We start from the raw sequence: 27,943 nt of genomic DNA, 5'->3' as shown, positions 1-27,943 counted from the left end.
GCAGCATTACTGTAGAGTGGGCAGGCAGGTAACCCAGAGGCAGAGGGTTCAATCTGTGGATCACCTCAAATGTACTGGGAGAGACAGTTCACCCCCTCTTAGAGTGTATCTGAGAGAGGTGGCATTGCCTCTCTGGGGACAAAAGGAGCCAGCAGGCACCAATTCCCTCTCCCTCCCCTCAGCATAGGTGCAGAGACACTTGTTGAGGGCAGCTAACTCAGACACTGGCTGATTAGTGTGTTTTGTTCCAAATTCTACACTTCTGAGCTCTTGTGCAAGTGCCTTTCTGGGTCAAACCCATACCAATCCCAGTGCAATGAGATTGTCCCCGAGAAGACCAGCACAGATCCCTGACACACTAGCTCCCTAAAGTTTGGAATTTTAAAACTCAGTCGGGACAGAGCAAAAAGTCCACTGCACTTGTCCGGGCAGGCACTAACTTGAAGACAGATAATGTGAAAATAGCGGTCTGAAAACCACCTATAACACATAAGGGGAAGTATCTGCTCTTTTGGGAGGGCTTTCCTGACAACAGCAAGCCTGAATTTCTCTCTCCAGGGACAAAGGAGTGGGCTGGTGCCCTTTCCCTTCCTTTCCCCTCAGCATAAACTAACTTTAGTAAACAGCACAGGGCCAACACTAGCTGCCTAACCTGTATACTCCAACTCCCACCTCCCTGAGCTCTTCCTGTACTGCTTTTCTAGAGAAAGTGTGCCTGAGAACCAACATGGTGGGTCCCTCTGCGAGAAGACCAGTGCAACCTCCCTGCATGCACCCCATCTACTGACCATAGAGTTCTGCAAAGCATCAGCTCTAGTGGAAATAGATTCAGGTCTTTTTTTAACAGGCAGGTCAGAGTATACCTAGGTAAATCTCACCACACTCTGGCCAAGGTACAAACACTCCCCACTACAGGCAAGGAGAAACCCTGCAGAGAACTGACCTGAGGGAAAGCAGCCATAACACAGGGGCAGAGTGTGTGAAGCATACACCAAAGATACTTCCTGAAGTGCCAGGTCCTGAACATTATATGACCTCTTCTTCTTCATAAAGCTATTACTCTCAGAGGCAGGAAACATTATAGGCTTTCCTAACACAGAAGAATACAAAGATCTAAACAAAATGCCAAGATAAGGAATTCATCCCAAAGGAAAGAACAAGAAAAGGTCATGGCCAGATATCTAATTGAAACTGATATAAGTAATATGCCTGATCCAGAATTTAAAGCAAACAATCATAAGAATACTATCTGGACTTGAAAAGGCACCAAGGAGTTCCTTACTACAAAGATAAAACAACTTAAAAACAATCAAGCCAAAATGAAAAATTCAGTAACTGAGATTTGAAATCAACTGGAGCAATGACCACAAAGATTGAAGAAGCAGGGAATTCAATAAGTGACAGAGCAAATAGAATTATTGAAAATAATGAGGTTGATCAAAAGAGGGAATCAAAAATCTTGGACATGAAAGTAGACTTAGAGAACTCAGTGATGCCATAAAGCATAATAACATTCGTATCATAGGAGTACCAGAAGACAAAGAGGAAAAAGGGGGCAGAAGGTTTACTTGAGGAACTAATAGCTGAGAAACTTCCCTAATCTGGGGAAGGAAACAAACTTCCAAATACAGGAAGCACAGAGAGTCCCCATCAAAATCAACAAAAGCAGGCCAACACCAAGACACATAGTAGTTAAATTTGCCAAATAGAGTGGTACAGAAAAATCTTAAAAGCAGCAAAATAAAAGAATTCATAGGGAAGACAAATAAGGTTAGTAGCAGCTCTCTCCACAGAGACTTGGCAGGCCAGAAGGCAGTGGCATAGTATATTCATCATGCTGAATGCAAAAACCAACAACCAAGAATATTCTATCCAGTAAGGCTATCTATCATTTAGAATAGAAGCATAGAAAGAGTTTCCCAGACAAACAAAAACTAAAGGAGTTTGTGTTCATGAAACCAGTCCTGCCAGAAGTATAGGAGACTCTTTGAGTAGGAAAAAGAAACAGAAAATCTCTAGAAACAATGACAAAATAAGCATTAAAATGGCATTATATTCATATCTATCAGTAATTACTCTGAATGTAAATGGACTAAATGTTCCAAACAAAAGACCCAGGTGTGTAGAATGGATAAAAAAAAAACAAGACTCATCTATATGCTGCCTACAAGAGACTCATTTTAGACCTAAAGACACCTGTAGATTCAAAGTAATGAGATGGAGAAATATTTTTTATGCAAATAGATGTCAAAAGAAAGTCAGAGCAGCAATAATTTTGTGCGACAAAATATATTAAAAAAAATTTTAACGTTTATTTATTATTGAGAGACAGAGAGAGACAGAAAATGAGCAGGGAGGGGCCGAGAGACAAGGAGACACAGAATCTGAAGCAGGCTCCAGGCTCTGAGCTGTCAGCACAGAGCCCGACGTGGGGCTCGAACTCACAAACTGAGATCATGACCTGAGCTAAAGGCGGATGCCCAACCGACTGAGCCACCCAGGCATCCGTGGCAAAATACATTTTAAAACCAAAAACTATAACAAGAGATGAGGAGAGCACTGTATCATAATAAAGGGGTACCTCAAACAAGACAATCTAACAATTGAAAATATTTATGCCTCCAACTTGAAACACCCAAATATATAAAACAATTAATAACAAAAAGAAACTCTTTGACAATAATACAATAGTAGTAGGGGACTTTAACACTCCACTGACATCAATGGACAGATCATCTAAGCAGAAAATCAACAAGGAAACAATGGCGGCACTGAATGATACACTGGACCAGATGGACTTAAACAGATACATTCAGAATATTTTATGAGCAGAATAAAAGCAGCATAATACATATTCTTTTCAAGTGCACATGGGACATTCTCCAGAATAGATCACATATTGAGTCACAAGTAAATCCTCAACAAGTACAAAAAGATTGAGATCATACTATGCACATTTTCTGACCACAACTCTATGAAACCTGAAATCAGCCATAAGAAAAAGCTTTGGAAAGACCACACATACATGGAGGTTAAAGAACATCCTATTAAAGAATGAATGGATCAACCAGGAAATTAAAAAAGAAATTAAAAAAAATACATGGAAACTGGGGCACCTGGGTTGCTCAGTTGGTTAAGCATCTGACTCTTGATTTCAGTTCAGATCATCATCTCACAATTCATGAGTTCGAGCCCTGCATCAGTCTACACACTGACAGCATGGAGCCTGCTTAGGATTCTCTCTATCCCTTTCTCTCTACTCCTCTCCTGTTTATGTTCTCTCTGTGTCACAATAAATAAATAAACTTTATTTAATAAATAAATAAACAACCAACACCACAAAATACAATTATAATAGAATATTATGAAAAATTATATGCCAACAAATTGGGCAATCTGGGCAAGATATGGATAAATTCCTAGAAACATATAGACACCAAAACTGAAACAGGAAGAAATAGAAAACTTTAACAAACCCATAGCCAGTAAAGAAATTGAATCAGTAACCAAAAATCTCCAAAATAACTAAAATCCAGGGCCAAATGTCTCCACAGGGGAATTCTACCAAACATTTAAAGAAGAATTCATACATATTCTTCTCAAACTATCCAAAAAAAAATTGAAATAAAAGGAAAACTTCCAAAATCATTCTACAAGGCCAGCATTACCCTGATTTCCAAAACCAAACAAAGACTCCACTAAAAAAGAGAACTATAGGCCAATATCCCTGATGAACATGGATGCAAAAATTCTTAACAAGATACTAGCAAATCAAATTCAACAATACATTATAGAATCATTCACCACGACCAAGTGGGATTTATCTCTGGGTTGCAAGGGTGGTTCAATATTTGCAAATCAATCAGCATGATACACCAAATTAATAAAAGAAAAGATAAGAAACATGATCTTCTCAATAGATGCAGAAAAAGCATTTGACCAAATACAGCATACATTCTTAATAAAAACCTCAACAAAGTAGGGATAAGAGGGAACATACCTCAACATCTTAATCACCATATACAAAAGACCCACAGCTAATGTCAACTTCAATGGGGAAAAACAGAGCTTTTCCTCTGCAGTCAGAAAGAAGACAGGGATGTCGACTCCCACTGGAAGTCCTAACTTCAGCAATCAAGGCAATCAAATTGGCAAGGAAGAAGTAAAACTTTCACTATTTGCAGAAGACATGATACTCCATGTAGAAAACCTGAAAGACTCGACCCCAAAATTGCTAGAATTGATACACAAATTCAGTAAAGTCACAGAATACAAATCCAACATACAGAAATCTGTTGCATTTCTATATGCCAACAATGAAGAGGCAGAAAGAGGAATCAAGGAATCAATAACATTTACAACTGCACCCAAAACTGTAAGATACCTAGGAATAAACCTAACCAGAGAGGTAAAAGATCTGTACTCTGAAAACTATAAAACACTGATGAAAGAAATTGAAGATGACACGCAGAAATAGAAAAACATTCCTTGCTCATGGATTGGAAGAGCAAATATTGTTAAAATGACTATAAGGACCAAAGCAACCTACATAATGCAATCCCTATCAAAGTACCACTAGCATTTTCACAGAGCTAGAACAACCCTAAACTTGGTATTGAACCCTAAAAGATCCCAAGTAGCCAAAGCAATCTTGAGATAGAAAAGCAGAGCTGGAGGCATCATGGTTCCATACTTCAAGATATATTACAAAGCTGTAGTCATCAAGATAATATGGTACTGGAACAAAAACAGACACATAGATCAGTGGACTAGAATAGAGAACCCAGAAATGGACCTACAATTACATGATCAACTAGTCTTCAACAGAGTAGAAAAGAATATCCAATGGAAAAAAGTCTCTTCAACAAATGGTATTATGAAAACTGGACTGCAAGAAGCAGAAGACTAAAACTGGACCACTTTCTTACACCATACATCAAAATAAATTCAAAATTGATGAAAGTCCTAAATGTGAGACAGGAAACAATCATAATTCTGAAGGAGAACACAGGTAGCAACCTCTTTGACCCCAGCGGGAGCAACTTCTTACTAGGTACATCTCCTGAGGCAAGGGAAACAAAAGCAAAAATGAACTATTGGGACTTCAAGATAAAAAGTTTCTGTAAAATGTTGGAAATAATCAACAAAACTAAAAGGCAACATTTGGAATGGGAGAAGATATTGGCACATGAAATATCTGATAAAGAGTATCCAAAATCTATAAAGAACTTATCAAATTCCTCATCCAAAAAACAAATAATCCAGTTAAGAAATGGGCAGAAGACATAGACAGTGTTCTGAAGAAGACGTATAGATAGATGGCTAAGAGATACATTAAAAGATGCTCAACATCACTCATCATCAGGGGAAAACAAATCAAAACTACAATGACTTATCACCTCACATCTGTCAGAATGGCTAAAATTAACAGCATAGGAAACAACATGTTGGCAAGGATGCCAACCCTGGGGAACCCTCTTATACTGTTGATGGAAATGCAAACTGGTGCAGCTGCTGTGGAAAAAAGCATGGAGGTTCCTCATGAAGTTAAAAATAGAACTACCTTATGATCCAGCAATTGCATTACTAGCTATTTACCCAAGGAATACAAAAATACTGATTTGAAGGGATACATGCACCTCTATGTTTATAGCAGCAATATCAACAATAGCCAAATTATAAAAAGAGTCCAAATGTCCATCGACTAAATGGACATAAAAGAAGTGACATATATATATACACACATACATATATGCCCCACACACAATGGAATATATCTGAGCCATAAAAAATATGAAATCTTGCCATTTGCAACAATGTGGGTGGAGATAGTGAATATTTGCTAACTGAAATAGGTAAGTCAGAGAAAGGCAAATACTATACGATTTCACTCATATGTGGAATTTAAGAAACAAAACAAATGAACATGGTGGGAAAAGAGAGGCAAACCATAAAACAGACTTAACTATACAGAACAAACTGAGGGTTGCTGGAGAAGTGGGCAGGCCAATGGGTTAAATGAGTGATGTGTATTAAGGAGGGCACTTTGAGATGAGCACTGGGTGTTGTATGTAAGTGATGAATCACTAAATTCTACTCCTGAAAGTAATATTACACTGTAATTTAACTAATTGGAATTTAAATAAAAAGTTGAAATTAAAAAGAAAAAAATGAAAAACTATATAATTTCATTTTTCCCTTTACACAAACTATGCAAAATATGAAGGAATAATCCAACAACTAAAGCTTTCTTTAAACCTTTAGCTTTCTGAGTCCTGCTTTTTTATTTTCCATGTCTAAAGACATTATTAGAAAGTGCCTGTCCAAGGGAGTATAATTTGTAAACATTACTAGACAGATATTTTTATATGACCCAAGACTATTCTAGGATGAATTTTGAATTTTCTTTATCCCTTTGTTCCATCCCTCCTTCAGCTGGAGAAAGAAACTTGTTTTTTTTGATAGAAGAATGCAGAGGGGATAGTATTAGCAACCTAAAAGTCAGCTTAATGCTATAATTATTTGAAAATTATTAATATCACTTTTCATTATAGAGTATATAACCTTCCCCCAAATTTTCTGAAGCATCCATCTGCCTAGAAAAAGTTCTGGATTAGCTTCAGGCAGAATGCAAGAGGAAGGAGCATGTCTAACACCAAACCTGGAGGGCACAGATGTTAATGTTTTCCATAGCATTTATAGAAAATATTCTGTCCATGCTTAAGGGTTAACAGGAATGAGGAAAGAGGATGTGGTGTATTGGGTGGAGATTGCCACCACTTTCTAGCAATTTGAGATTAATGGGAAGCAGAAGACGGAGAAAGAGGAAATAGAATGAGTATGGCTGACCTAGGTGTCCCAATTTCCCCCTCTTCTGCCTTTGCAAGGCAGATGTGGAGGAATGTTAGATGAATGAGCACAGCAAAATGTTGAAGACAGAGCATGCTCCTCTAACAGTCTGTGTTTCAAATTCTGGAGGAAAACCACATCTTGAGCCACTCCTGTACCTACTTGTGTTATGATTAAACTTTGGGCCCCGTGGTAAGGACACAGAAGAAGCTCCTGAGTTTAACTTTATTGGGCCTTCTTTGTTTTTTGTATAGAAGGGATGAGATGTAGAAACAGCTAAAAATATCTAGGTGAAGAGTCCCCAAAAAGGGGTCATGTGGTGGGGATAAAGTGTGTTTGTAATAATGGCACCTGACTGAACTATTCAAGCTGGGGTCAACTGGGAACTCTATGGTACCTAAGAGAGACCAAGTAATTCAGGGAGTGCTAGTAAACCCTAGCCAAGCTAGAACAGCCACAATCATGAGCTATACTAGCTGTAACAAGCAGTCACCAGCTTAAAACGTGCATTTGATTTGGATATCAAAAGTCACCAGGACAAAGAATCTGTTCCCTTCTGATCCCGTGTATCCGGACACCCTATTAGAAAGAGAATGAGGGTGTCAGGAAGCTGTCTGAGTGACTGAATGTTTTATCCAAATGAGACTGTTTATTTCTAAAATAACTATTTAAATTGCTGAATTGACTAATATTTTGTCATTATTGTAAAGTTTTTTCTCATTAGTTACAGGGTGGGAACTCATGAGGAAAGTGTGATTTATTAATTGCATTTTTCTTCACATCTAAGTTGTACAGTGAATTATACTTATGACCTTACTATATTTATATGTCCCGGGTATACCTGACTTTGCAAATATAACTGATCTAAGCTGAATCCTACAGTGGATGCAGGGACTCAAGAATAACTGTCACTATCTGTCATTATTCTGCTTGGATGAAGTCTGGATTAACAGCTGCCATGGCCTTAACCCTGAGGCATATTGTGCAGAATGAAGTCAGAACACTTAATTCAAGTATGTGCATGAAGAGACATCAAGCAATAGAGAGCATAGTGAGAATAAACTTCTAGCTGTCCAAATGAGGCTAATATAACACATACTTCAAGGAAATTCATGGGGGAAAGGATGTTTGGCACCATTCTTTGAGCTCTCTTGTGTTTGATATTAGCTAATTCACTTTCTGATAATAGATTACATATAATATCTTTTGAGGTATTGCAAACATGGCAAATAAATTCCCATAGACTTCTGTAAATAGAAAATATGAGAATGATGAAGACCATCAGTGGAATTAAAATGCGAAGAGAATGCATCTAAGAGTGATGGTGGTCTCATAAAGAAAAGAAAATGGAACCATTTAATACCCAGGCCAGTGGGGACCACAGTCGTTTTTATAGTACTACTGTTAAAAGGTTTAGGAGTGCCTGGGTGGCGCAGTCGGTTAAGCGTCCGACTTCAGCCAGGTCACGATCTCGCGGTCCGTGAGTTCGAGCCCCGCATAGGCTCTGGGCTGATGGCTCAGAGCCTGGAGCCTGTTTCCGATTCTGTGTCTCCCTCTCTCTCTGCCCCTCCCCCATTCATACTCTGTCTCTCTCTGTCCCAAAAATAAATAAACGTTGAAAAAATTAAAAAAAAAAAAAGGTTTATTAAGTCAATTAAAATTAAGCATACAAAAAAAAAAAAAAACATTATGAAGATAGAAGACGGTAAACAGCTTATTTTGAGAAAAGAACACCGGAGTATATCAAGACATCTGCACCCTATCTTCATTAGCTAGCCTGAATTACCTTAACTTCTTTGAACTTCTTTGATAAACTCTGTGGTTTTTCAAAGTAGTTTTTTCCCCCCTGTGGCTTGATGGTTGGAGGTGGACTTTAGAAAGGTGGTGAGGAGATGGCAACTAGGTTGGATTCCAGGATTTTAAATTTCCCCTCTCTCACTCCTCACCCAACAACACATACATGGACTGGTCATCACTCTTATACTCTGAGGTTTTGAATAAGATGCCATTAGAAAAAGGGCCACAGTGCTAAATATAACATTTCAAAATATTTTTTTCTGGAATACCCTTAAGGATATATTTTATTTCAAAATTGTATAAATTCTTATGCTTAGAAAAACCACCCCCAAATCCATGGCACTGGGAGAACGGATGGGCTGGTTTACCCTCTCTGTGTCCCTGTCTCCTCTAGCTGCGAAATCAAAGGTTGAAATAAAATAATTATTGTCACTTTTAGCTATAGGATTCTATGTGCATCCATGGCCTGGCATTCTGGAACCAAGAATAGAAGAAACTCCAGATCTGAGCAGCCAGCCTGTTCATAGGATCTGATGTTATAAAACTCTTTGGGATTCTGCTAATCCTAGGTCTAATAGGTTTCATGTCCCAAAGCAGACCACAGGCAAAGCTGAGGCAGGAGCTTCTTGTATGTTGGTGAGAATGTCACAGTGCATTCATGGAGCAAGGTGTGACACCTAAGGGCAGGAAGGGAGGCAGTTTAAGGTAGTAAAACCTGTGAAGAGAAGTCAGCCCTGCCTTCTTGTTCTTGTTCAATTCTTAAGTACACTGGTGACCTATAAAAAGTCCCTTAACCTTCCTTTATCATAGAGATCTTCATCTGTAAACGAGGTATTTGGACTATGTGAACACTGAGGGCCTCTCTTGGACAGGAAGAACAGACAATAAGGAATTCTTATCCACAACTTTTTTATATTTGATTTTGAGGATATATCTGAAATGATAAGACACAGTGGGGTCAGAGTTGTCTACTCAAGCAAAAATCTAAGGAAATCAAGTTGTTTTGAAATTAAGATTTATTTTGGCTCTCTTTCGAAAATAGAAAAATATCCTAATTTTTCTGGGCTTTAATACACCTGAAAAGCTTTGAGAATACTGATGCCTGAGCCCCAGTGCAGACCAATTAAATCAGAATATTTGGGAGCACTTGGTTTTTGGATTTATTTTAAAATCTCCCCAGGAGATTCTATTGTTCAATCAGTGTGGAGGATTTCTGTGTTGAAGAATCAATTTAGAAATGCTAAGTAACTACCACAAATTTGTTTTGAATTTAAGTAGGGAAGGTAGCTCACAGAAATTGTTGAGGTGAGAAAAACACTTTCTTATTGCAGTGTGGAAGCATTGTGAATATAAATGTAATGGAAGTTCTGTCTGCAAAAGAAAGAACTATAAAACTTCTGTGGACAAAATTTTACCTTTGTACTTTGGTTATTTTTTATAGACCTGAAGGTGAATTTGTGTGCTTCAAAATGTTAAAATTTATTTTTATTTGTAGACAGTCCTGATGCAGCCATAACTGATATATCTGAGTTAAATCACCATTGGTTCTTTTGAAAACCACTTCTGGAAACCACAAAGAGGCAGGAAGCTTTTAATTCTGCATATTTTCAGATTGTGGGTAGGTTGGAAAAAATAAAGATATAAGTGCTCAATACAACTCCACATGGCTAGCTATGGGCAATTCAAACTGTAATAAATGACAGATTCAATATGAAATGTTTATGGGCAGGGGTCATTCTGCGAAAGAAAATGAAATTAAGTGGCCTATTTGCTGTACTCTGGAAATATGTGCATCGAATAAATTGGGTTAGAATCTCTGTCACTCAGAGCAATGAACACAGTGGGAGTCATCACATTTCCCCAATTGCCCCACATGATGGGTTGTTGATGTCTTGAAAAGATCTGGATTTCTTCAATTTGTTTAGCATAGAAGAGAAGCAGATTTTCTGACTTTCATGGGAAATGATCTTTCAGAAATTTATTTACAAATGCTTATCAAAGCGCTCTTTGAAGTAAGTTTTGTTTTCTGATGTGATGTCTCATCATCCACAATTTCAACACTTTCCCTTAGGAAAACACCACCAAGTATCAGTCCCAGATGGCATTAGTTAAAGATGAGCATTTACAAAAAATGTTTACTAATAATAAGTGATATATGACAAAACAACATGGAGGCAGTAATTTACTATCATAACCATATAGAAAAAAAAGCCTTGAAGATTAGTTTGAAAGACATATATTCCAAACTTCTTATATATTTAATATTTATTGGTTGTTATGTACAAAGTAGTGTATTAGATGATGGACGGGAATAAAATGGACTGAATTTTTTTTCAGTGAATAGCTAGAAATATTACTCTACAAATATGCTGGATGTTACAAATTCAGCAGTTGAAACTTTAAAGAAACTCACTCAAGAGAAGGAAGGGCACTTGCATAGCTGCTTCTAGTGTGAAAGTAATGAAAGTTCTTAGCCCACAATCAGATTTTTGAAATATTTGCTAGTAGCAGTAGGTATTCCTTTTAGGGCTAAACCATTTCTTTATTTTTTTTAAGATTTTATTTTTATTTTTAAGTAATCTCTACATTCAATGTGGGGTTCGAACCTATAAACCAGAGATGGAGAGCTGTATGCTCCACTGACTGAGCCAGCCAGACGCCTTAGGGATAAACTATTTCTTATAGTCTTTGGAAATGTTATTTCTTTTTAAATCTCCTATAGAGTTTGATTTTTTCCAGTTCAATCTAGTAAACAAAGCTCTACTGATTTCGTATTTATAAGAGGTACCATATTGGGTGATAGATACTATAAAGATAAATACATTACTTGTCCTCAAGAAACATATTTGTGGGGGCGCCTGGGTGGCTTAGTCAGTTGAGCATTAGACTCTTGATTTTGATTCAGATCATGATCTCATGGTTGTGATATGGAGACTCATGTCAGGCTCCAAGCCCAGGGTAGAGATTCTCTCTCTCCTTCTCCCTCTGCGCTTACCCCGTGTGCATGGGTGCAAACTCATTCTCTCTCTCTGAGGAAAAAAAAAAAAAAAAAAAAGAGAGGGAGAGAGAGAAAAAAGAAAAGAAAAAAAATAAAAGAAACATATTTGTGGAAATGGACTCTTGCATGAAAATAAATAAGAGAGCAACACACACACACCAGATCAGAATTAATCCAACAAAGATGATCTTAAAGATTTATCATGGTTGCTTTGATGATAAATTATTATAATGACCAAATTTTGGAACAAAAAAACTGATGAACAATTTCCTTAGCATTTTATATTATTTATATTACTATATTATTACATTATATGTATATATATATATATATATGAACATTATAACAATATTAAAAAAGCAATATACATTCTAGGCTTTTAAAGATATTGTATTTTATAAATCAATTCTAAAGCAAGTCCTGCCACATGAAAACTGACTAAGCTGATTTATTTGAAATATTTTTTTCCTTAATAGCATAGAAAACCATGTAATTGACTTTGTCAAACATTCTAAGTATTAATTGCTCCAAATCCTTATAGTTAAGTCAACGTTAATTTTGCAATGACCAGTTCTGATAGAATATCTAAACTCATAGTTGGCTTATTTTTCTGAAAAATTTTACCTTAAAGCTATCAAATATTTTTGTCTTGGCAATAAAGGATCAGCAAACCAGTTACATTGTATAATTTTACTTCAGCCAGAATTCCATGACTCACATTGTTTCTAAGTGACGGTATTGATCTAAGTCATTTTGAATAACTAATTTCAGAGAAACTGGCTGGTCAGAGAAGGAAAAGCAATTTAGATTGGTCATGCCAATACTTTTTTTATTATAAATGACCCAGTTGACAAGTTGAGCATGAGGCTTGTTTCTAAATCCATTTTTACAGTTTTGCTTTTCAGTTCCACTTTTAAGAGTCATGACTTATACTGATCTACCTCAATTTTAGAATAAAATGTCTTCTTGATTTTCTCATTATGCCATATACTGCAAAATGTTCATTTCTAAGGGGGTTTATTGAGATGAGAGCTTTATTTATCACAAATGATATACTTACTCTTTTGGAAACAATGGAAGACAAGTCCAGGCCAGTAAATTGGCATTATTGGTTGTACAGATAATTCCAAACAATCTTATAGTGAGCATGGATTCCCTTGGAAGTGACTTTATTTCAAGAGGAAAATTGATCCTAAAAATAAAAGAAAGAAGTAGATTACCCAGTTACAAAGACTTTTCATAGATATTTCCTTGTAATATAATGGTGTGTGATAAAATTAACTATTTGAATTGAGGGATCCTTTTGAACTTTTGTGTTTGATCTTATAAAAATGGAAATATAGCAGAAACACATAAAATAATGTAAGATTGGTTATTCAATAAATGTGGATTGCTTTAATTATAATTTTGAGATGCAATCTTATTTTCAAAAATTACAATGCCAAGCATTTACTCTTTGTAAACACAGACTAATACTGTTTTAGGGAATGGGGGGGAGGGAGGAAATAACTTGAAACAAGTCTTAAAGCATAAATTTGCTATAATCATATTGAGATTTGGAAAAGAATATTCCAGGAAGAGAAAAGTACAAAAACAAGATCATCTATGCATGGAAAGATTAAGTGTAGCTGAGAAACGGTGAGTAGCTCATTGTGGCTAGAGCAAGCGATGTGGTCAAGTTGGTTGGGGAAGTTATAGAGAATATAATTGAAAAGGTAGATAGTTGTCTGAATGCCTAAGAACTCCATATGCCAGGCAAGGGGATTTGAGCTTTTTCCTCATGGTAAAAGAGAATATTTGAAAAAGACAGCTAAAAATATACAGAATTGCTCACAATTTTCAATGTGAACCATTCTGGGTAATGATGAAATCCCAGGCATTTGGGAGATGATTGCTAAAATGTAATGGACATACCAATTTCTGGTTAAGTCAAAGGGAAGGAACTTCAAATACAGACCCTGGATGGATTGCATATTTTGGGCAAAAAAGGGGGCCAAGGGTAAAGACAGGATTGTTAATGGTGAGAAAAACTTGGATTCAGACACTGAATCTATCAATATATAAAAGAGAATGTCTAGAAGGTTACATATGATACTATAAAGACTGAAAGGAGTACACCTGGGTGGTGTAAGTGTTTAAGAAGAAGAAGCTTTGACAGAAAGTGAGAGTATGATCTGAAATCTCTAATGGTGGGCAGGGAGAGGGGTACCTTTCTTTCTTTTCTGGAATCATCTTGATTCCATAGAAATGATCAGGTTCTACTATAAGAATCTCAAGAGAAGTATGGCATTTAGGAAAGATCTATTTATGAGATGAGGAAATGAAAAATACAGTTTACAAATGGCTTAGATGGGGCAATGTGTTTACTAGAAGATGAGAATGCTAGGAAGATATGGAAAAACTAAAACAGAGGTTAGCAGATAGGGGAAGATCATGGCAACTGATTCCCCAAGGGATGGGAAAAGAAAGAGAAAAGTGACAGAGCAAATGGGACAGTTTGTATTGTATGATATCTGATGGTTATTAGGTATGAGGAATATGAAAAAAAATTCACATTCCTTGTGATTCCCAGTTGAATTTTGACATCAATTTCTTAAGCCGTAGGTAATTGTTAAAATACTGATGATGACCAAAGCCAATGTTCAATTGGAAAGTGCTGACTGAGGCTGGCCCAGTTGAGACCTCAGGTAATATTGAGCATTTTCTCACACCAGGATTTGGCTGTCTAATCTGGATGCTAAGGAGAAGTCCTTACTCAAGATGTCAAATGACACATTTGTGACCCCCTTTTTTGAGTGGCTGGGCAGTATTCAGTCTAAGAAGAAATGAGGAGTTACTTCAGCCCAGTGACCATACTGGTTTTGAGGAGGTACACATCCATCTTCCCAACATGCTATTCCTAGTGATAAAGAGTCCCAGATCCAGGGTGTAATAAAGCAGCTAATAATAAGGAAGACAGAAGGGGTATTATAGAGGTAAATTTAATAACTAATATTTGAGTGAGCATATTACTGGAATAGGACAATTAAGAATTAAAGATGAATTCTAGACTTGTAGATTATGTTATAGTGGATAACTTCAACTGATACAGAAATATAAAAGAAACAGGAAATTGGGGTAAGGGTAAATAATATGTCCAGTTTAAGGTGTGATATAATTTAATTAATAACAACTCAGATTTCAATATGTAAGCTATGAGTGGAGAGAACAAGTCAGAAATTTGAATCTAGATATATCTGCATTCAAATATTGGCTCTATGACTAATAAGCCTCATTTTTCCTTATCCACAAAATGGATCAAACATTGTATAACACAGTAGGTGGCAATTGTTGGTTATATATCAGCAATACATTCATTATTCAACCAATAATGTAATAATTTATATTAGCCATTGTAGACAGATGAAATTAATTCTAGTTAAAAGTAGGAAAGGTAAATAAAGGAAAGACTATGGTGAATAAAATCTATTTTTCAAGATTAGCAAAGTTTAGATTATTAAAAAATTAATTTGTTTCACATTTATATATTTAAAAATCTTTATTTTCTTTCATACTCTTTTATACCCAAAATATCCACCTAAGATATTGTGGACATACTTCTCAGCTTAAAAGAAGCTCTGAAACTCAACATAAAATGTTGATGACCCTATAGAATGCACAGTAATTTCTTGAATGTGCTCTCTTTGACTTGTAATTGATTTTCTATTCAGTTTTCATATTTCTGTGCTAGAATGGAAGATATAATAATTTCACTTTATTCCTCACATAATCTGGAGTGTTCTTTTTCTCATTGAGTCTGGCTTCCTCATGTATAACTTCACTTGTTAGTGAGCTTTCATATCAAGAATGACAAAAATTCAATCAGTTACAGTGGATAGTTACTGTCAATTTCCATTTTGTCATTTTTATTAATAAAAATAAATTCTTCTAGGGTAAGAATACATGCTCTGTAAATAGTTATTTATTCATTTCTTGCATACATATGGATCTTTAAAGCCAGACTAATCTCATACTCACTAAGAAATCTTTTTTTTAACTTCTATATAGCTATTGAAAAATTAAAGGAGTGAACTTTTATACAAAAAAGTTAGAAAAATACTTTAAGAGACAATTCAACAAGTAAAGTTGGATTGCTTCTTTTTATGCAAGTAGCTGGCATAGATTTAACAATATATTTGCCTTACTCTACTGTTGAAAAATGAATAAACACTAATTTTTTTCTGAAACATTTTTTTCTTCCATATGAGATAGTTTTCCTAAGATCAGAGTAAGTTTCTCTTGATAAAAATGGGAGATTTAATGAAGTAAGAATGTTTAGAACTCTCCTTTTAACACATATATAACAATAAATCATTGTAAGGATTTTGATTTTTGTCTGAATGAAACTGGGAACCGTTTCAGTATTTTTTTTTTTTTAAATTTTTTTTCCAACGTTTATTTTATTTTTGGGACAGAGAGAGACAGAGCATGAACGGGGGAGGGGCAGAGAGAGAGGGAGACACAGAATCAGAAACAGGCTCCAGGCTCCGAGCCATCAGCCCAGAGCCCGACGCGGGGCTCGAACTCACGGACCGCGAGATCGTGACCTGGCTGAAGTCGGACGCTTAACCGACTGCGCCACCCAGGCGCCCCATCCGTTTCAGTATTTTTAAGGAGAAGAATAACATAGCCTGAATCACATTATTTTTTATTTTTTTTTATCTTTATTTCTGAGACAGAGAGAGACAGAGCATGAGTGGGGGAGGGGCAGAGAGAGAGGGAGACACAGAAACAGAAGCATAGCCTGACTTACCTCTTAAAATAAGTCACTTTAGCCACTGTGTGAGAAGGACTATTGAGGTGCAAGAGAAGTAGGGAGACCATTATAAAACACTGGTAATTCAGGAGAGAGAGAATGGGGGCCTATACCAGTGAAAGTTATGAAAAGTAATAGTCTGGAAATATTTTGAGGAGAGAGCCTGTAGGATTTCCTGAGAGCAGGAGATTCAGGTTAAGGATGTGATCTGAACAACTGGAACTGAAAAGGATCATCCAAGGTGGCTATCCAAGGATAGAACAAGTTTGGAATGTAAGGTTTACAGTATTGCTCCAGAAATGTTGAGTGTATAAATGTGGAGTTTGTGACTGATGCCTGGTTGGTGATATAACTTTTGGAGTTGTTAGCATATAGATGCATTTAAGGATATGTGATGGTAAAAGAAAACTAAAGGAGTAAGTTTAGACACAACAGAAAAGAGGTGTAAGTGCTAAGATCATGATCAGTCTGGGAAAAGAGGAAGATAGAGAAGTAATGTCCTGTGCAGGAGGAGGAAAGTGAAAAGAATATGGGAGCCAAGTGGAGAGCATATTTCAAGATGGAAGGTGAGAGCAACAGTGCCAAATACTCCTAAATAGAGGATGTAAGATGAAGACTGAGAAACCAACATTAGATTTAACTATGCAGGTCACTAGTGACTCTAATGGGCAATTTCAGTGAAACAGAGTGATGAAAGCCTAACTGGAGTATATTTTAGAGCAGAGAGGAAAAAATGAAAAAAGTGAATATACACAACTCTTTGGAAGGGTTTTGCTATAAAACAGAGGAAAAACACAGGGTATCTGCTGATAGGAGAATGGAGCTTTTTTTAAATTTAAGATGTGAGGACTATCCATAGAATATAAATACTCTGCCAAGGATTTTATATGTTTTAAGAAATAGTATGGAAATCACAGTAAAAACATCAGCTTTGGAGTGAGAGTAGATCTGAGCACTAGTTCTGACGTTTACTGGTTGTGGGAACTAGGAGAAGTTAATTATGCTTCATAACCCTCAAAACACTGATCTTTTATTTATTTATTTATTTATTTTTAATTAAAAAAAAAATTTTTTTTTCAACGTTTATTTATTTTTGGGACAGAGAGAGACACAGCATGAACGGGGGAGGGGCAGAGAGCGAGGGAGACACAGAATCGGAAACAGGCTCCAGGCTCTGAGCCATCAGCCCAGAGCCTGATGCGGGGCTCGAACTCACGGGCCGCGAGATCGTGACCTGGCTGAAGTCGGACGCTTAACCGACTGCGCCACCCAGGCGCCCCAACACTGATCTTTTAAACAGGATGACAATACCTGTTTCATATTTTTGTTGTTAAGATGAGATAATATATTTTGGATATACTATGATGATTAAATATGTCAAATCTATGTCATACATTATTAAATAACAAATTTTCTGTCCTTAAGTGTACAGCCTAGTAATGGAGTGTATAATCAATTATAGTATAATAGATACATGTTAAAATACATAAAGAATGCTACAAGCACTTAGAAAAATGGTAATTTTTAATTCCATTTTTAATGGAAATGAAATCAAATGAAAATAATTCTAGGTTGAGGTCACTAATTCTATTGGGGGAATCAAAAACTCACAGGAAAGATAGTACATATACAGCCTCGAAGGAACAGAAGAAAAATATATCAGTGTAGTTATTCCAACAACACTGATGATTTTCAATTTATTTGGGGTTTGGGAGGGGGATTTTTTAAATTGACTTTAGAATTAGTAGGTGTTTTCTTGAATTGTTTAAATGATAGCACATATCTATCAGCTGAAAATTAATCTGATTTTTTGAAATAGTTAGGAATAAGTTTTAATTAAGTCAGAAAAATAATTTTAGCCATTGAGCTAATTAATAACATTTTTAAAGAATCACTTGTTACATGAAATTCATTTGCTTGTCCATAAACACTGAACTCTTACTCTATCTAATGCTGTTTGTGTTGCCAGGAACAGAATGCAAAATTTTAAAAATAGAATAAAATAAAATATCAAAAACAAAAGATCTTTTTTTCATTTGGCAAAATCAAACAGAAATATAAGCAAACACATTCAGTAAGAGTAGATTGAGGTTCACATCAACCAACAAAAGAAAAAGTGGCCAATTATTTCCAATGACATAAAAAAGAGTTTATAGGGAAGGTAAAAGAGTGTCTTGAAGGACAGGTGGGCAGTAAAGGCACTGTGCTCTTGATAGATGGAGGACCCCTAGCAGAGACATGATTTCTCAGTTTATAGTTAGGATTAATAGATCAGATGCAGAATGACTGGGTACAGGGGCAGGGAGTGGGGCTAACTCCAAAGATAAAGGTGCAGAGATAGGCAGGGGCCAAACTACTGGGAGCCTTGTATGTCGTGCTAAAGGATTTGTATTTTATTTTGTAAGAACTAGGGAGCCATTGAAGAATTGTATAAGCAGAATTCATTTTGTGCAATAGAAGAGGATTTTGTAATTAAAGAACAGGTCTTTGGTCAAAGGAATTAAGAACCTAACCAAAGAAAGGAAGATAAATGTTGTCATAGTCCTAGAGGAAGGAGGAATTGCTTTAGCATAGAAGGAACCATGGAGTATTTAAAAATTGAAGGCCAAATGTCATGTCTCCATTGATTGTAGTAACACTAAGATTGGGATAAATAGCACTATCTAACAACATCCTTGGAGTCCTAGAAATTTTGACACATATTTCTCTGAGGAAAAGCACAGTATTGGGGAGTCAAATCATCTCCCAAGCCAGGTCTTGTGAAAAGGCTGAGGGATAGTGGGTTGGGAGTTTTTTTTCTATTTGAGGTAGGAAGAAAATTGATTGTAAGGGCAGCATTGGAGACGCCAGAGAAATGACTGAAAGCTAGTAGAATAATGTCATAGGAACAGCAAGGAAAAGCAATCATGAAATAAAGCAGAAGTAATCATGAAATAGCCATAGCCAGGGCCTGAGTCTCCTGAGATTCTGAGTAACGTAAGAACTTGAGGAGGAGAGAGGGGATACAAGGGAGCAGGAAGGCATGGATTGTGTCAAGATGGTGCTTTTTTCTTAGAGTTTTAACATGTCTCCATTAAATGAGAAAGTAGGTGCCAGTCTCCCAAAACTAGATGGTAGTTTACACAAGGCATAATTATTATCAAAAAATGTGATTGTTTAAATACATTTATACGGGCACCTGGGTGGCGCAGTCGGTTAAGCGTCCGACTTCAGCCAGGTCACGATCTCGCAGTCAGTGAGTTCGAGCCCCGCGTCGGGCTCTGGGCTGACTGCTCAGAGCCTGGAGCCTGTTTCAGATTCTGTGTCTCCCTCTCTCTCTGCCCCTCCCCCGTTCATGCTCTGTCTCTCTCTGTCTCAAAAATAAATAAACGTTAAAAATTTAAAAAAAATAAATAAATACATTTATAATTGGCTCTCATGGGAAAATGGAGATTACATATGTTATTAGGTATTTTCTTTCTTCTTTGTTATATCTAGAATCTATTTCCCTCAGCCCCAAATAGAGGGTATCTCTTATATCCATAGTGTGTGAATGATTAATAATTCTGCTTTCTCCAATTTCCCTTTGTGATCAATTCGTTGATGTAAATTGGATACTTGTCTAGGTTTCTAAATGGATTTTTTTAACCTGTTGAATTGTGCACTCAGTTATCTACGAGAATGAGCATATTTATCACATCACTGAATCACATCAACTGGTAATATCTTTAAAAAATCACATCTTTCAGTTTAAAAAAAAGAGAAAAAAGAATCCCTGATCCTTATTAGATAAATGATCCTGCCAAAATAAAGATTAAACTTACATTTCATTCCAGTTGACCAAGAAAAAGAACAATTTTTTGACTGGAATATTTCTGTAGCTTCTCACTTGGCACAACTTCTTTCCAGCATATGTAAGCCAACAGGAAAAAGAAAATGTTTTATAGCTAAAAAAAATAAAATAAAATAAAAATTTTAAAAATTGATTCAATAAGCTGAAGACTATAAAGAAACCAGTTTTCTATATGGATCAATTATTTTTATAGTTAAAAGTCGAATGAAAAAGTTATATTTGCTTGTATAAAGTATACCTCAAAAATTACTTTAAAAATTCATGTTGGGTGACATCAGCAAGGTGACAAGAAGCCCTAGATGCTCCTTCCCTCATGGAAACACCAATTCAGCAATACATGGATGAATTCCCTTTGTGAGAAATTTAGAAACAAGAGTGTCCTGCACTCCAGGCAAGTGCAAACCAGTCACATAGAAATCAGTAGGAAAATTTGTGGCACTGCTTTTCCAGAACTCCTCCCCTAGTAGAGTGTAGTGTGATCAGGAGGAAACCTAACTCCCAGCTTCTCCCTGGGGTGGGAAAGAGAAAACTGGAACATATGACCAGCATTCAGACTTTTTAGGGGGCTATCCAAGGAACTAGTTTCTGTCCTGCTTAAATCTAAATGCCTAAACCAAATCTAATTTGAACTAGCACAAATTCACTTGCCCCTGTCTTTTCTCCCTCTTCATTGGAAAATGAAGAGGAGAACATTCAAACTTCTGGCTTCTTCCTAGGGACAGAAAGAGTCGGAGTGTGAGTCCAATGTTTCAGTGTTTTGGGTGGTGGCCTGAGAGACTGGTTTCTGTCTTACCTAACTCATAGCACAGATGGGACCTGGCAGGGAGCAGCTGGGAACCAAAAAGAGCTGGGGAGCTTACAGCTGCACTGGCAAACTTGTAGTACCACAAACAGACACTAGGGGGAACAAAAAATATGAGTTTCTTAAGAAAGAAGCAAAATGTCTCTAATTTTTGAACAATCAATGCATAAAACAAATCAAATGGGAAATTAGAAAAAATACTGATACAAATGAAAATGAACACACTATACTAAAATTTATGGGATTCAGCAAAAGCAGTACTAAGAGAGAAGTTTATAGCAGTAAATACATGAAAAGAAGAAATATCAAAAATAAACTAGCTAACTTTATTTATTTTTTTTTTTAATTTTTTTTTTCAACGTTTATTTTTATTTTTGGGACAGAGAGAGACAGAGCATGAACAGGGGAGGGGCAGAGAGAGAGGGAGACACAGAATCGGAAACAGGCTCCAGGCTCCGAGCCATCAGCCCAGAGCCCGACGCGGGGCTCGAACTCACGGACCGCGAGATCGTGACCTGGCTGAAGTCGGACGCTTAACCGACTGCGCCACCCAGGCGCCCCTAAACTAGCTAACTTTATATGTAAGGAACTGGAAAAAGAGGAACAAACTAAGTCCAAAGTTAAAAGAAGGAAGAAAATAATAAAGATTAGAGCAGAAATAAAGTAGAGAATAGAAAAATAATGGAAAAAAAAAAACAAAACTGTCACACCATATGTAAATGCAGGCTCTGTGCATATAGTGTTATCAGTATTTATCTGGCTAGTTTTTCCATGTTAGTTAAAATTGATAAGTATTTGCTAATGGTTAAAAAATGTAAGAAATTTATTTTATTATATTTATTATATTATACATCAGACCTTTAAATTTTCAAAAAATTGAGAAAAAGGCATAAAAGAATCATCCCATGGATTTAAAGAAATATGTGTATGTGTAGATAGGTAATGTTTTTTACATACAAAAGCCAATTTTTCTTTCTAATTAACTTTATAAATATGCGTACAGTTCAGTTATTTTCAAAAATACAGATAGCATTTTCTTTTGTCTATTTATTGGAAAGGTTTCAGCTTTTCTTTGAGATGCTAAATGCAGTGGGTACAATAAATCCATTTATAAGTTACTACTCTTTTATCAACTTTAATTGATTTAATACACATTCTACTATAGATTTAATCCATAAGACATTTAAAATAATGATTATAAGGGTGCCTGGTTGAGCATCGGACTCTTGGTTTTGTCTGGGGCCATGATCTCACGGTTCATGGGTTCAAGCCCCACCTCCAGCTTTGCGTTGACAGCACTCAGCCTTCTTGAGATTCTCTGTCTCCCTCTCTTTCTGCACTCCCCGTTCCCCCCAATTCTCTCTCTTTCTCTCTCTCTCTCAAAAATAAATAAATAAGCATTTAAAATAAAATAATGATCATAATATGAATCTAATCATGTTATTAAAGAAAATACTACATAATAGAGCCAACCTAAAATCTAGCAATGTTCCAGGCATAATTGTGGTTAATTTCCAATGTAACTCAAATTACTCTTGGCTAATTCCCACTTTATCAAGGTACTAATTTCACAAAACATTTACCACTCACAACTTGATGGGTATCAGAGTGATTTTTTTTTTTTCTATTAAGTACTTCTCCCTGTGTGTGCTATCCCTCTGTTCTGTTAATTAGCATTGGTCTTTTAAACTCAAACATTAAAAAAAAAATTAGGGCAATTACATAAAGTAGGTTGAGAATTTTCTGTTTCTATAATGATATACTGACAATATGCAGCTTTTTTTAATATGGAGAATGGGAGAAGACTTGAGGGAAAAGGAATGCACATTTGGTAATGAAGTTTTTAAAAATGGTTTTAAGAATTAAGATAAATTTACACTGGTTACATTTCAAAATCTTATAAAATATTTGCTCCTGCAAATAAGAACAAGACAAATTATACTCTAAATAGAAGCCATGTAAATATTAACTAAAAGTTTTGTGAAAAACTCACCACCACTCACCTGTGCACCCAAGTCTCTGGAATGTTGTGAACTGCATACACTGTGAAGCTCAGGTGGGAATGGAGTCCAGGATTTACATAGGAAATGTCATCAGGTATATTTAGAGGCTGGAAATCTGCATAAAAGCTGCGGCAATAGACACTGATTAGCTGGTAGATGGCCCTGGAGAGTTCAGTTGTCACTTTCTCTATCAAGCCTAAGGTGGGGGAGAGGGGGGAGAAGGATAGAAATCAGGTCATCTGTGAAGGGCCATACTCATTATAAGCCATCAATTACAGCTTTGAAATTTCTTATGATAACTTTTAAATAAAATTTAATTAAAATGACCATCTACCAACTGACACCAATTAGCCATCTGTGCCTCTCTATGCAGCCTGAATTAGTTGATAGTTGTGTAGATAATCAATAAGCTTTCATATCTTCAGTTGCAAAAATCTTGGAATCATGGCCTTTTATCATAGATCAGAGTTTTGGATTATTAATTTGGCATTCTTTAATTTGAAATATTTTTTATTCTAGTTTATGATTGTTAAGAATTAACTTTCAGACAAGGAACATGTTCTCTACGTGGCTCAGAAGTACTTCAAACAAATACTATCTAAAAATTAATCATAATAAATTTGACTATGCTATTATGTTTACCATTAACTTAACACTAATCATATACATTGTGCTATTGTAAAAAGAGAACAGTAAAAGTACCTGGCTGAGATCTGAAATAAGCTCGAAATGAAAGATTTATGATGCTTACTAAATCTCTTCAAAATTGAAGCCTTACTTAAGTTTTACTATTAGTTGTTTAAACGGAGTTTATTGATTATTCCTAAAAGTGACTTGTCACGAAGGAAAAAAAATGAGAAAAAAAAATGACTAAGTATAGGGGCTAATAGCTTTTAAGTGTGTACTAAATGAAGGCATGCCAATTTCATAGACCATATGGAAAGGGTCACCTAATCACTGAATTTAAGGTAACCTTTCCTGGATTTCTCTCTCCTAATAAACTCCCAATAAAATTCCTACCTGAGAGGAAGGAAGTGGAAGAGACTGATGAAATGGACCAGGTAGTACAGGTAGTGGACTTTGATCAAAATCAGGAAAGATAGCGTCATTACAATGGTGAAGTTTTTGAGGATGATGAACATTATCCTAGGGGTGGTGTTCAGTGTCAGACCTCTTCATGGGGCCACTAAATAACACTAACTACCGACATTTTGTATGCAGTAGTGAATGAGTGAAGGAATATACTTCACTCATTTGCAATTGTTTTCGTTTTAATAGTCAACTATGATAGTGTTTCAAAAGTTAAATGAAGAATAAACTCAAATATTAAAGCTCAAAAATTATCATCTTTTAACCCAAATCAAGAAAATCTTTAACAAATATTTAAGTGATAAAGGGTTTAGGAAATAAAAAGAATGTATGAAGGGAAGTAAGTTGTGAATGGAAGCTCTGGTGCCCTCCTCAGAGTCCCTCATGCATGATGGGCTTTGCTGAAGGGGCCTCCAGGCAGGTGGCACAGCTACCTACGGTACTGGTCAAAGAGCTCCTCGGTGTGAATCTGCCAGGCTTCAGTCTCATCCCCGAAACAGGCCTCCTTAAATCCTATAAATTTATTCTGGTTGAACAGCTTAAGGCAGAAAACTATTGAAAAAGAAATCAGCCTAATCTGATCTGAATGTTATTCTTTCCCTTCCCGGGCCAGAAGAAAAGTACTGAAATGCCACACTTTAGATAGTTCTACTTTTCAGCCACGTCGTCCTGGAGAAATGAAATGGAACTGCAGCTTAACTTGTGGAGGGAAGCCAGAGAGGGAATCTGTGTTCTTTGGTGACACCCACATCCAGCTGGGTACAGCACTGAGGAGAGCGGGGCCTCGAGGCCCTCCTCAGGAGTGTTAAATCTTATCAGGAGGCCTGAACCCTGTGTCCCTGAGGGCCCTGAACGCTACTCTGCAACTAGACCAGACCACCAGCTGGATAATGCTGCGGTTGTTGAGGGAGAGGCGGAGCCAGCCTTCTGAAAGAACTCTGGCACCGGACCCATCAGGTTGCAAAAGGTATGGCATGGCAGATTTCAGAACCATTCTGCTGCCTGGCGTCTGCCAGGTGGATGCAATTTAGTAAGCCACTTCCCTTCCGGCTCTGTCTTCCTAATACCCTCAGTCTCGGGCTTCCAGTGCGACTTGGGCCGATTCAGCTCGTTCAGCTAGATATGGGCGCCTTCCCTCAGCAGGTCTGTGCTGACTTTGCAGACCCCTGGCACGTGTTTGCTGATGATGTCAGTGGTTTCTATCGCGTGGGTCATGGAGGAATGGTCGATTTTATTAAGTTTCAATCCCAAGTTTACAAGTCGGAACACCAGTCAGCCTAGCCTGTCTGCAACCTAGGAGAGTCGGTAGTGCAATCGGAAGAGGCGTCCACCCGGTACTGGGATTGCCTGATGAGGAAGATGTGCCGCATGGCCTTGTCTTTGTAATGGTCCAGCCTGGGCATCAGTTCTCCTGCAGACTTCAGGCTCCTCTTCCGGATGTTGAGCAGGGTCTGTGGTTCTCCCAGTACCAGGTGGGGTCCCAGACACCCCTGCGGCACGTGGCCCCGCCCACTGTGGCGGCGGCTCCGCTAGGCTCTGGGCTTGCGCTGGGTGCTCCCAACTCCAGGGAGAAGGGCCTGACGGCCGAGATCTGCCGCTGAGAAGTCACGGAGAGAACAGGTAAGCGCGTCCTTTGAAATTGTTGTTAAAACGGGCAGTGATTTTGATTTGATTTGATGTGTGCCAAGTCAAGTCACACAGTACTGGTATTTATTCAAACGCATGCACTTCCTCAAGTTGTTTCTGAAGCATAAATTGCTTGCAGTTTCTAGTTGTTTTGAAAAGAAAATAAAAGAGCCAGCTTTTTCCTCCATCAGTCTGCAGTGTTCCAATACCAGACAATTTGGTACTCAAAAATCATGCCACTTTCAGCAGGGAGCTTCTTCGAACCCCATCCTATCCCCCAGAAGCTCTGTCCATAATTAAAACATTTTTTTGTTGCTCAACACATACTATTATTCACTTGGTTATTCGTAAGTTTGTACAAAATTTATAAGATGGCCACATTTTACTTAAAATGGTGCCCTTTGTTGAAATCAGTCTGAGGGAATGAGCAGCATGAAATAAGCCCTAATTAAAATTCTCAGAGAAATCAGCAGTAGCAGTTAATAAAACAGAAGAGTAAAGCAGCATAAAAATCGTTTTTAAAGAGGACTCAAATTCTTGAGGCCGACCCACAGGGATTCTCCTGACCAACAGGAGGCAGGGAACTATAAATTTATAGAAACATGTTACCCAGTCCCCACATTGTGCTGTTGGTACTCTGAATCAGGAAGTATAAACTTCTTGTTAATAATTCCTAACCTTGTGCAAATGAATACACATCTAAAATAAATCATAAAGTTGGGTCAGAGATCTTATCAATTCAAGCCCCAGCATGTATTTTGGGAAATCTTAATTATCTGGGTATTTACTCAAACTCTACTCTTGACTTTTTCTGCAGAAATACAGTTCTTGGTTATAATTTGCTTCTTTGAGGTAGTATAGAGATGTGTGCTTATGCATTATGCTTTACTTCCAGAACTCTGGATGAAGAGTCCATTTCACATATCATCAGAAATGTACTAGGGACTCAAGATAGTGGGGTTGGTGGTGAAATATGGAGTAATAACATTTATCACACCTGATTTTACTCTGGGAATAGAGTTATAGTGTCTTAAATTGAGAAATAGTGACAATATATATTTGATTAAAATTTATTAATTAGGGGCACTTGGGTTTCTCAGTCAGTTAAGCATTTGACTCTTGGTTTTGGCTCAGGTCATGATCTCATGGCTTGTAAGTTCAAGCCCCGTGCAGGGCTCTGCACTGGCAGTGAAGAGCCTGCTTGATTCTCTCTCTTTCTCTCTCTCTCTCTGTCCCTCCCCTCCTCATGCACTCTCTCTGTCTCTTTCTTAAAATAAATAAATAAACTTAAAGTTTAAAAAAATAAGATGCATTAATGAGAATCTGTGATGATTTAGCATTGGATAGAAGTCTTTGTGAACATTCCTACACAGTTCTCTGGGATCTTATATCCCAAGCCCTTAGGACTATGGAATGAAGGGATTTTATTCCAACATTCCTAGAAGAAAGGAAGAGAGGGCCAATTCCATCTGACATAACCTCCAGCTTGTTCTCTCTTCATTGTATCACTTGGACTCTGTGTTAGTGATATTGTTAGGGGGCGTCCATCCTTTCCCTTCCTTAATGATGTTCTGGAGTTATGAATGCCTGGAACAGGGATTTTTGCACCAGTACAGTTTGTTTGTGTGTGTGTTTGTTTTTTCTCCATGCCCTCTGCCGTCCCATATTTCTCGGTGATGTGAAGGGGGGAGCTCTTCAAATGTAATTGAATGTCTTCTTTTGAGTGGTGGTAATTAGAGTAGAGAGGATATCCCTCCGCACATTACTTTCTCCTAAAAATGATTAAGGGAATGGAGGACAGGTTGGGGTTATCGTTTGTATGTGAGTCTGTTTCCTTGAAGATACTCGCAGGGTTCATACGCCAAATACCACTTGCCTGTGCAAGCAAGAACAACTCTGACCACACCCTGCACATTAAGTAACTATCATGTCTGCTATGCATATTGGGGAATCAAAGAATTTAATTCCCTAAGATCACAGAGTCAAAAAGTGGCAGAGTTGAAATTAACCAGATTCCAAAAGCCAGATCCTTTGCTCTATACCACACTATTACATATCCACTGTTTTCTGTAGAGGCAAAGTCCTCCTGTGGCTTGCAGTTTTATAGGCTCGGAGCCTCTGTGAACACTAATTATTCCAGGACCTAATCCTC

At 37.1% G+C, this 27,943-nt stretch overlaps 1 protein-coding gene and 1 pseudogene across 4 annotated transcripts in view; both read right to left on the bottom strand.

Moving 5' to 3' along the window:
* The window catches only part of PIK3C2G (phosphatidylinositol-4-phosphate 3-kinase catalytic subunit type 2 gamma), a 355,657-nt gene that overhangs the window by 234,302 nt on the left and 93,412 nt on the right, over positions 1-27,943 (bottom strand). For 3 of the 4 annotated variants that reach the window (XM_045463665.1, XM_045463664.1, XM_045463668.1), the window contains 3 exons: positions 23,077-23,272; positions 20,243-20,365; positions 12,705-12,836 (listed from right to left, as the gene is read on the bottom strand). In XM_045463665.1, coding sequence (XP_045319621.1) covers positions 12,705-12,836; positions 20,243-20,365; positions 23,077-23,272 — 451 coding nt within the window. The remainder of the gene's footprint in view (positions 1-12,704; positions 12,837-20,242; positions 20,366-23,076; positions 23,273-27,943) is intronic. The other variant, XM_045463667.1, reaches the window with a different exon arrangement.
* LOC123590995 lies at positions 24,971-27,649 on the bottom strand (annotated as a pseudogene).

This window comes from Leopardus geoffroyi, chromosome B4 (assembly GCF_018350155.1).
Source record: "Leopardus geoffroyi isolate Oge1 chromosome B4, O.geoffroyi_Oge1_pat1.0, whole genome shotgun sequence".
Taxonomy (NCBI): Eukaryota; Metazoa; Chordata; class Mammalia; order Carnivora; family Felidae; genus Leopardus; species Leopardus geoffroyi.
The sequence above is the reverse complement of the archived record's forward strand: the minus strand, read 5'-3'. Positions and strand labels throughout refer to the sequence as shown.